At 37.2% G+C, this 11528-nt stretch overlaps 1 protein-coding gene across 2 annotated transcripts in view; it reads right to left on the bottom strand.

The window, feature by feature from the left end:
- EIF3E (eukaryotic translation initiation factor 3 subunit E) overlaps positions 1–9726 on the bottom strand; it is a 56471-nt gene extending 46745 nt beyond the window's left edge. Inside the window, exons 1-5 of one of the 2 annotated variants that reach the window (XM_040494259.1) lie at positions 9590–9696; positions 6702–6805; positions 5342–5456; positions 3541–3658; positions 886–928 (exon numbers count right to left, since the gene is read on the bottom strand). In XM_040494259.1, coding sequence (XP_040350193.1) covers positions 886–928; positions 3541–3658; positions 5342–5399 — 219 coding nt within the window. In that variant the 5' untranslated portion in view covers positions 5400–5456; positions 6702–6805; positions 9590–9696. Of the gene's footprint in view, positions 1–885; positions 929–3540; positions 3659–5341; positions 5457–6701; positions 6806–9589 lie in introns of both variants that reach the window. The other variant, XM_040494258.1, reaches the window with a different exon arrangement.
- Positions 9727–11528: the final 1802 nt, after the last annotated feature.

Genomic DNA, 11528 nt, shown 5'->3' on the forward strand with positions numbered 1-11528 from the left:
TTAGTTCTATCTTTATTTGTTAATCCATCAAAAATAAATGGTACCTATTACTTGAGTATTCTAGGAAAAATAAAAAGTTTTGAGAATTTCTATGATTTAAGGTAAGTTTAAGTGGGGCGCCTGGGTAGCTCAGTCAGTTAAGCATCTGACCCTTAATTCCTGATATTGGCTCAGGTCATGATCTCAGGGTCATGAGTTCCAGCCCCATGTTGGGCTCCATGATGACCTGGGTGTGGTATCTGCTTAGGATTCTCTCTCCTTACCTCTCTGCCCCACCTCACTCACACGCACACTTGCGCTCACACTCTCACTCAAAATAGTATTTATAAAAAAATAAAGGTAAGTATAAGCATCTCATTTTCTTATCAGCACCAATTTTAAAAACTGATGTTTTGAAAACATATATTTAATAAGTCAATCTGGAAATTGCATTCTTGTTAAGCCACAAACCTGTCTTTACAACACTATTCTTTAATTAACCTTATTGAAACAGGACAACTAAAGAAATTTTTTTTAAGTGTTATTTATTTATTTATTTTGAGAGAGAGAGAGAGAGAGAGAAAGAATCCCAAGTAGGCTCCCCCTTGTCAGCAGGGAGTCCGACACAGGGCTCAAACCCCCGAACCACTGAGATCATGACCTGAGCTGAAACCAAGAGTTGGACACTTAACCGACTAAACCACCCAGGTGCCCTAAAGAAATTTTTTTTTTAAAGATAATAAAGAGCCCCTTTATTGACCAATATATCACTTAAATATGTTTTGTCAGATTTGTGGAATCATTGCCAACATGAATACAACTGCCATCAAATGCATTCTTAATAATGATTTAAAGTAGAATGAATTATAAATGGGAAAATTAGAAAATTTTTAAAATACCACTTACACCATGCTTGTCCGCTAGGTAGTCAAACAGCATCCGACCATCTCTAAATTAGAAACAAAAATTACTGATTTGATAGGCCACAGAAAACAAAATGAGCATATCCAAACATTCCTATTACCCACATAAAGCCATCTAAATATCTTAATACTTAAACACTAGAAACAAAGTAAGTCTTCCAGAATCAAATAAACAGAACATTACAAGATTAATCAATTATGCTTAACTTATATATCTATGCTACAAACCCTGTATAATTATTATCCAACTAGTGTCAATCCAATCTAACTTTTCTTAAATTAGCTTTGCATAACTAAGATGTTGCCAGGCGGGTAAAAGACAAAATGATGACAAAGACACCAAGGAACAAGTGATAGATGGCACAGTGACCCACTTTCTGCGCATTTTCAAAAAAGGAAACATTTTCTTATGCTTACCATAAGAGGGAATGCTGTGGAATGCTTTTCTGGAATATAATTTTACTTGAGATTTAATGGGGAAGGAATATAATATCATCACCAAAATCAACATGGGTATATTATAATACTGAATATGAAACATGTATAACTTTTTAACATAAGATTTCAAAAAAAGCTTAACATTTCTTGTGGATCATAGTGAATAACTTGTGTTATACTCCTTGTACCTTTTAGTATGTAATCACTGTCCTTTGGTTGATTGGGTATTTCTGGGAAAGTATGAGAAATACAATATGTTGAACAAAATTTAAAAACAAATTGGCAGGAAGAGGTTATTACTTTGAAAATAAGTAGTTTAATCACAAGTTTTTAAAACAATTCCATTCTTTCATTTATCTCAATGCCATGCCTATTAAACTGCAAGGAGTGCTCTCTAATATTTGGTGAATAAATCTATATTCATCTTATTCAACCCAAATCTCATTACTTCCTCATATTTAAGTGACTAGAATAAATTCAGAATTTAAATTCTAAATTTTTGATTGTCTCCTAACAGCTGGATTATTTCAGCTGTTCCTTTGTGGGCATTTACATGTGACCTGAAGGTCTAAATCATTATAAGTGTATACATGTAGTGTGTGTGTGTGTATATATACATACATATATATACATACGTGTATGTGTATATATATATACACATGTGTATATATATACATATATACACACACAGATGGCTTTATCTTACTAAGCAATCATATATATCTTATGTACAGCTATCTGTGTGTGTATATAATCTGTGTACATATATGTAGTATAACACAGTGTATGTTAGTAATATAGCAGGCTACACTGTAATATGGTATATGGGCTCCTGGGTGATGTGCCAATTCTTGATTTCGGCTCAGGTCATGATCTCACCATGCGTGAGTTTGAGCTTCCGCGTCAGGCCCTGCGCTGACAGCTCAGAGCCCACTTGGGATTCTCTCTCCCTCACTCTCTGCCCCTCCCCAGCTTGAATGCACACACGTAGACGTGTGCTCTCTCTCTCAAAATAAATAAACTTGTAAGATGGGGTGCCTGGGTGGCTCAGTCAGTTGGGCGTCTGACTTCGGCTCAGGTCATGATCTCAAGGTTCATGAGTTCCAGCCCCACATTGGGCTCTGTGCTGACAGCTCTGAGCCCAGAGCCTGCTTCGGATTCTAGATCTCCCTCTCTCTCTCTGCCCCTCCTACGCTCACACTCTGTCTCTCTCTCTCAAAAATTAATAAATATTTAAAAAAAATTTTTAGTAAAAATAAAATTAAAAAATAAACTTAAAAGATAGTATAATAATCATGTAGTATTTGCTGTCTTGTTAAAAATTATCTAGTAACACTTCCCCAGATCACAAATGACAACTTAGAATTAATCTCTCTTAATATTTGGTTTGGCCATATATTGTATAAACTGAAGATACAACATGGCAAAATCTTCAGCAATTCTTCTAGTAAATATGTTGGTAGCTAAGATTTACCACAATGGCAATATTCAATTTTAGTAGGAGATTTTATTTTAAAAAGTTTCTAATAACTCAAAGGGCTTCAATTAATGATATATATTAAGACAGAGTAAGGCAATATACATTCTTTGGAAACCAAGCACTATGTTTATTTCTAATTAAGGAGAAGTTAAGAATAAAATAACTTCATTAGCTCCACACCACCCTCCCTCCGTGGGCTGGGCAATGAGGTTGGAAGGATATGAGAGAATGTAGCCAAATGATAAAGTGAGCTCAGGTTTCCCTCTAGGTATTGCCCAGGCACAGGTATGTCAACCTGAGTACTACTGACATTTTGGGGATGGATAATTCTTTATTGGAGGGTAGGGTACTGTCTAATGCATTGTAGGATATTTAGCAGCATTCCTGGCCTCTCCTTGCTAGGTGCCAGTAGCACCCCTCCAATTGTGACAATGAAAGATGTCACCAGACATTGCCAAATGTCCCCTAGGAAGAGGGGAGGAAGGGAGAACTGCTGTAGCATGATCAGATTTGGGGAACTGGTAAAGAAGTTAAAAAAAAATTAGTATTAATATTAATTAAGGAATTCCTGGTCCATACACAATAAGGATAAATGAAAATGAACAGATAAAGTTATCAATTAAACCCTGAACTTTTATGATGGGATATTAAATAAAATTTGAATTAACATTTGTATTAATCCAGAAAAGAATTTTTAGAATTCAAATTAAGGGAGGTTACCTGGTTGACTGCATCTGCCTTGTAGTTTCTGGATCTTCAAACATCTTCACAATTGGTTCCGTTTCTGCCTGAAGCTGTTTAAGTTGTGCAACAACTGTGGTTCTTTTTTCTCTCAAAGCTAATTAAAAATGCAAAGGAGTACTATAATGCTCAACTATACTGCTCACCATGAGAATATCTCTGGAAAAATTTCAATTTATTTCAGTTGTACATAGATTTATTTGCCCCTAGTATATTCACATGCCAGGAACCACCAACCCGGTAAGTCTCACAAATCCATTTTTTTTCTTTCTAGCAATGCAGAAGCACATAAAGAAGTCCTCTTCTTATTCTTAAGGAAAACTGAGGAATATACAAATACAGCTGGGGGAGGGGGGTGGCTGCTGAGAAATTATCTAATTCCACATTTCAAATACTTTACTCCTAGTGTTTCATTTGTTCTCAATGAATTTTCTCAGATGAGTATTATCCCGGAGTTCCTGAACAGAGACTCAGAGTGGTTTACACATTACTATAGGTTTTCAATTAGGTTGAATGGATTTTAAATCCAACCAATAATCTCTCTTTTCACTATAAACCTACTTTTGTAATCTATCAAACCCAATTCTAGTTTCTTTTTACTGCATTATGAAGAGCCACAGAAAACTTGAACATAACCTACCCTGCAGGCATGCTTTAAACTTTTACTCTGAAATAGTGAACTTTTGGGGCGCCTGGGTGGCTTCGGCTCAGCTCAGATTATGATTTTGCAGTTTGTGGGTTAGAGCCCCACTTCGAGCTCTGTGCTGGAAGCTCGGAGCCTGGAGCCTGCTTCGGGATTGTGTCTCCCTCTCTCTCTGCCCCTCCCCCGCGCGTGCACTTTCTCTCTCTCTCTCTAAAATAAATATTAAAAAAATTTTTTTAAAAAGTTAACTTTTTCATCACAAACTAAAATTTAAAGAGCTACTGTCATTTACTGTAATATAAGTAAAAAATGTGATTATGTTTAGTATAATAATTTCTGTGTTACACATTAAAAAGTATTACTAGAACAATGTTTCTCAAACATAGAAGGGGATATGTGCTTAAATTATGGAAAATGTCAATTTAAACTAAATAAATTTTATTTATGTACTGAAAGCATTCTTAGAATCTTTTAAAATACCATGCTCACAGAAGAAATAATACAGCATTTTTCAAACTTACGGGGAAACTTTTTTTTTTTAAAGGAACATCTATTACCATAGGAAACATGTGGAAAACACCATACCACAGCAGTTCTCCAATTTGAGTGCTGGGCCTCAGCCAACACTTTGTGATTAAGTAGATCTGGGGTATGACCTCAAAATTTGCATTTCTAACAAGCTCTCCCAGGTGAACTGACGATGCTGGGACTGGGGACATTATTTATGAGAACCGTGACTATACCCAGATGCCTCAAGATGGAAAAAAAAAAAAAAATCTCTAAGGCACACAGATGCTAACTGAAAAAGTTACTAGCAAACCAAAAACAGCCACATTCTCAGATAATTCCAAGGAGACAATTCATTCATAAGCACAATTTTGATGATACATACTATAAACTGAAAATATTTAAAGACCATGTTTTAAAGTAGTCTCACACTTCTTGTGGTGAGAAAATAATATACTTTAGATGACACGTAACCTTCACATTACCTTTCATCCAAAGAACTTTTAAACCATAATAACCTCAAATAGCATTAAAGGCTCTTGGCTAAAAGCTCTTTTATAAATCACAAAACTTTAACACACATATCCTCAGTTCACAAGACAAGCTGTAGTTCCAAATGACAAAACTTACCATGTGGAATATCATCAGAATAAAGATTTTTGTATACATCCATAGCAAAGTCTACCATGTTGGTATCACTAAGAAGATCCAATTTCCCTTGTAATAATTCTTTTTCATTATAGATCTGCAAGAGAAAATTGCTTTCTAATGACTATGTTTAAGTTCCCACAAATAAACTAATAAATATCCACACCAACTCTACTGATAAGCATATATAGTGGTTTCCTTGCCACACCAGGAACCAACTCAAATTTTTTACCTTCTTAGTTATCTCTCACATCCACATGATGCCTACCCATCTCTCCTTGAGGTGGGTTCTCCTCTACCCCCACATTTTTTTTGCTAAATCATTTGAATCCTTCATAATCCTTACCCATCCACACCACTAAAACAGAACTAGCACCCATTCTCTAGGTCAGCCATGTCATATCAGGTTTCTGCTTTGCAAGGAATTCAAGAAACAATTTAACCCATACTACAGGGATCAAACAGACACACAAGCAAACTCAGATAAATGTGAAGTTTAGTGCAATGAGCAACATGTAAGGATCCTATACAACAGTATTCAAGGAGACAGTAATCAAAATTTAAAAAAAAATTTTTAAGTAAACAGTCATCAAGATAAGGCTTCAGCAAAAGATCTGCATACTAAATTTAATTTTGTCAAGGAAAGAAAAAACACAAGAAGATTCCACATTTCACTGCCTGTGAAAAGATGAAGGTGATCAAATGGTACAGCTATGAGATCAAAACTGAAACTTCCAAACTGTATATAAGGAACTCCTACAGAATATAAGAAAAATAATCGAAAATGGCTAAAAATTTTAATACCCACTTTACAGGAGTATAACCAAATGGCCAACACCGAAAAAGGTTCTCAACTTCATTAATCACACAGAAAATGCAAGTTAAAGCCATATTTAAAAAAAAAAAAAAAAAAAAACATGCACACACACAAACAAAAAACTGGCAATACTGGTGTTGGTGTAGAAGTAGAGTAACTGAACACTTACTTTTCTGGCAGAAGTACAACCACTATGGAAAACTGTTTTTATCTCCTAAAATCAAACATACATTTTCACCCAGTAATTCTGATCCTTGATACCCAAGAGAAATGGGGGAATATATTCAAAGGGCATTTCCAAGAATGTTCATAGCAGTACTAGTTGTAATAGCCAAGTTTATCAACATTAGAATGGATAAACTGTAGTCTACTCATCTAACATATTAACACTCAGCACTGGGAACGAAAGAACTACAGTTACCCTAACATCCTGGATGACTCTCACAGTGAAGGAAATAAATCATACAAAGCACTACAATGCTTTATTTCAAAACCAGGCAAAACTATTCTAGGACTAATGCTTACCTTTGGGGGGTGTAATGACTAGGAAAGGTCAGAAGGAAGGTTTTTAGGATGTTCGTAATGTTTTATTTATTGATTTGGATGGTGGTCACACAAGTGGGTTCACTCTGAAAAAAGGCATTATTATTTGGCACTTTTCTGTATGAATGTTATACCTGATAAAAAGCTTACTTAAAAAAACAGGAGAACCTAATCTTCAGCGAAAACATCTTTCTCCAGCATGTCAACCTCTTCTTGCCACCCCATTAATAGCTTTTAATTTGCATCGTCTCTACTGTAGATTCAAAGCATTGCTCCTCTACCATTAAGACCTTACTAGCCTCTTAAATCTGCATTTGCTTATATCATCTTCTCTAAATTCTGCCTTATACCCACCCACACTTACTCTGTAAACGGTAGATAGGAAATATTTTAGACTTTTAAAACAAGAAGTAAAAATCTAGGATAGGCTTTATAAGTACTGTAAGAGTTTCCACAATTTCTTTTCTAAGTAAAAAATAATGGAGTAAAATTTTTTGTAAAAGAGATCTACTAATGAGAAGAATGCCATTCTTTTTGGGTGGGAACTGTTTCACTCAATTGGGGTATAAAGTCAGTGTTCTATAACTGAAAATGTTTGCAAATGTCCATCTGTTACAATTATTTTTAACTTACAGACCACACAAAACAGGCAAAGGGCTGTATGTGCTTCACGGGCTATAGTTTGCCAATCTGTGGTCTATCAATCTCTGGGAAACAGCTCCAACTTTTTAACAGATTGAAAATATTCTTTTGACATCTCTTCCTGCTGTCATCCTCCACAAATCCAACATCCACAATGAAGATCTTTAAAAACTCAAGGTTTGGAGCACCTGGGTGGCTCAGTCGCTTAAGCGTACAGCTTCACCTCAGGTCATGATTTCACAGATCCTGAATTCCAGCCCACATCAGGCTTTCTGCTGTCAGCACAGAGCCTGTTTCGGATCTTCTGTCCCTTGCCTCTCTGTCCCTTCCCTGCTTGCAGTCTCTCAAAAATAAACATTAAAAAAAAAAAAAAAAAACCTTCAAGCCTTAAAATTTCTTCATCTCACAACTTTCACTTAGTACCTCATCTCTAAGACTTCCAACTTAAATTCATCATCTTGGTCACCAATATCATTAAAATGCTTCATCATCCCATTGTACCCTCTGCTCTTTCTCATTTTTATATCACCCTTTTTCGTTGGCACCGCATTAGCTTAGATATCATTTTTTAGCTATTTCAAAGATTTCCTCATTAGTAGTAGTATCACTGATTCCATCCATTTTCTCAAACCAAATACAATTCAGTGTCAATCCCTAGTTCTGGGGAAAAAAATCATCTGTTTTCTATGTTCTGGCTAAGGATGACTATAAAATGTTTCAAGAGCAGGCAACAATGCTATTCAATTACATTTGTGCTTTTTCTCTGCTGATCAGCAATCCATCTCTAAATGACATATATTTACTTGTCTACCTCCAAACATGTTTACACTACTTCAATCATCTTCCAATGTTCCTTTCAATCTGAGAGTGACTGGCATGAGCTCTTATATGATTTTCAATCTCAGTTGGGTCATCCACACTTACCAATTCTTGTATTTGGTCAGTTTTCTCAGTCTCCACTTCTTGTCCTTACCTCACTCCTCAAAACCCCAACTGGTTGCCTCACTCCTCTCTCATACAGGATGGCCTACCCTCCGAATAGAAAATATTCACAAGTACTTACTTTGTCCTACAAGACTAAGTACTTTATATGCATTATCTCATGTAATTTGTCTAACAATCCCATAAGGGAACTTTGCTGTTCCCTAACATCACAACTTTGGAGTTGTGTTATTTATTTCGAAAAGGATCAGGTGAATGAGGAGTATACATATCTAATGAACCGTAACTACCAGGAAGATTTGAAAAGTTATCAGAACAATGTTATGTTTCTTTGAAGGGCTTTTTGGTCTTATTGCTTTTGGCACACACAAATCTACTCCCCAAATCTAGAATTCCCTAAGTAAACTTATGTTGTAATCTGCGTTCACATGCAGAATTCATTTACTTTTCTGGCTAATATTTGAATCCTTTCATCATAGTAATATTAGTTCATTATAATTAATAAAATGTTATCAATTTCCCAACAAATTCAAGGTATAACTAAGACCAGTATATCAAAACTTTTAGGGTTGAGATGTTTTGAAATGAGGTACCAAAACCACAGACTAATCTCACGATATTTTGAGTAGCTAAGAATGTTAACACTCAAATTACTCCAAGTCTGTATACACCGAAAAAAGCACTGTTAAGTAAAAACTGTCCAATTTTTGGCGGGGGCAGGAGGGCGTCCCCATTCGACAAAATATGCCACGCTTCTAGAAGTGGCAGGAAAGACCAGGAAAACTCTAAGGGAAAAATTCACAACTTTATGGAAATTAAAGTCTAGCTATTTCACATAAGGGTAGGAAAATTATTCCAAAGTTCCAGCAAACAAAAACAAAGCCAACCACATCCTTCCCACAGTTTCTGAAAGAAAAATCAAAATCTCTCACACACCAATTTGCTTTTGGAAGCCAGCATTACCCCAGCGAAGCTGGCGAATGATCAACTTCCGAGAGGAACCGACGCGGAAGTCCCTTCGGCACCGTCACGTCAAGAAGTGAAGCAAAGACCTCTTTCTCCCCCTAAGTTGCTTACTGTCACTTCACCTCTCTTCACAACCGAATTCTGCGGTGCTAATCAACTGAGAAGACGCTAAACTACCAGCAGATCCTTACTGCCCGATCCAGGACTAAACTGGCGGCCGCCTCACACGTGTCAGGCCTAGGGCTAGAGTCACCGCCTTTCGGCCTTCCCCAGTGTATCACGCGTTCCCACGCCTTCCTCGCGCTCAAAGCCCCCCTCACCTCTTTTACGGAGAGAAATTCGAGCAACGGAAAGACTAGATGCCGATCCAAAAAGTGCGCGATACGAGTAGTCAAGTCGTATTCCGCCATCTTGGCAAGGAAAAAGGGAGTCTGAGCTCACTAAAACTTTATTCATAGCGCCGACAAACGAACAGACAGGCCCCAGGTTGCGCATGAGCAGTAGTTCAACAAGCCAGGGGGAAAGGGGCGGGGTTCAGCCCGTAGCGCTCCGCGAACAGTGGCGCATGCGTGCCAAGGTAAGGTATTTCCTTCCTCTAGGCAACTCTGGGACTGGGCGGAGCGGCGGGCTCCAGATCTAACGTTTGAAAGTTTGTCAGTATCCAGCAGTGCATTTCGCTAATAAATATTGAAAATTGAGAATTGATTGCTGAGGGATTGTCGGTTACATTGGGATGCGGCAGAGGACAAGATAATGAGGCTCCTGTATTCCGAAAAGTTGCGTACAAGACAGAATAGACCTGAGGTTTCGTTTGATATATATTGATCATTTTGTAATCGTTTGTTAAATTATGGTGGGACGCGTTTCTAGACAGGAAACAAGTGAAATAATTTTAGTTTATAGTAAAAGCCATAATTTAGTGGGGGTGGTCGGGCTGGGCCTGTTTAATTGGGGGGTGGTCGGGCTGGGCCTGTTTAATTGGGAGTAAGAGAAAACTTAGGGTAACAATTTAAGTGAGAGTTTGTACTGACAGAAGGAAGCCACGAAAATTGGAGCCAGGGTAAAACTATGCTGGTGGAAAGCAAACACAAAGGCCGTAAGACAGGAAAGGACTTGGTATGTTCCAATAGCTAAATATACTGTGTGACTAGACAGTAAGGTAAACGACTCTGAAAGGGGCTAGGTCATGATTAAGATAAGGAGTGTGGATTTTATTCTGAAGTTTCCTTTGCTAGTCCGTTTTCATCTTTCAGGCCTCTTCATTTTGGAGTCCTTGTGGGTCTTGGAGCTTTTCTCTATCTACGTTAATGCCCTAGTTGATATAATTCAACCTAAGGGCTTTAAGTGCAATCTATACCTTGACAACTCCCAAAGTATAGCTCCAACACAGACTATTAGTTAGCCACAGACTCACATACATTTAGCTGGCTACTCAACATCTCACTATTAACATGTCCAGAACAAAACTCCCCCATGTAGCTCATCAAAACCTGCTCTGTTTGCACTCTTCCCCATCTCAATGAATGCCAGTTCCATCTGTTCAGTTATTCAGACCCCTCGGAATCACCTTTGACTTTGTTCTTTCTCTTACATTCTACATTGAATTTACTAACAAACTCTTTGGTTCAAACCTTTGAAGCATATCCAGATCCGATCAGTTCACACCACCTCCAAAGTCACATCCTTAGTCCAAACACCGTCAGTGTCTTGCTTTGATTTTTGGGGTAGCTTCTTCACTAATTAGCTTGCTCACCCTCTTTTCTACCTATGATTTATTCTGATACAGCAGCCAGAGTGACTTTAAATATGCTTAAAACTATCCAAGCCTTATTATCTTACACTGACCTCGTCTTCTTCATCTCTTCCTCTTGTTCGTTCTAACCCTGGCCTGAAGCTATAGTTTTCTAGTAGATTTCTCTATTTGGGACTTTCGTATGAATGGAATCATATAATAGGTAACGTTTTGTCACTTTGCATAATATTTTCAAAGTTCATCCAAGCTGTAGCATTACTCGTACTTCATTTTTTTCTATGGCCAAATAATATTCTATTATGCTGCTGTACCACATATGATTTACCTATTTATCCATTGATGGACATTTAGGTTGTTTCTACCTTTTGGCTACTATGAATAATGCTGCTATTAACATTCATGTGCAAGTTTTTGTGTGGACATATGTTTTCACTTTTTTTGTTATTTACCCAGAGATGGAATTGCTGGCATATCTGGTAACTATCTGTAGTCACTTGAGGAATTGC

Source organism: Herpailurus yagouaroundi, unplaced genomic scaffold (genome assembly GCF_014898765.1).
Source record: "Herpailurus yagouaroundi ecotype Mexico unplaced genomic scaffold, PumYag 186, whole genome shotgun sequence".
Lineage (NCBI taxonomy): Eukaryota > Metazoa > Chordata > Mammalia > Carnivora > Felidae > Herpailurus > Herpailurus yagouaroundi.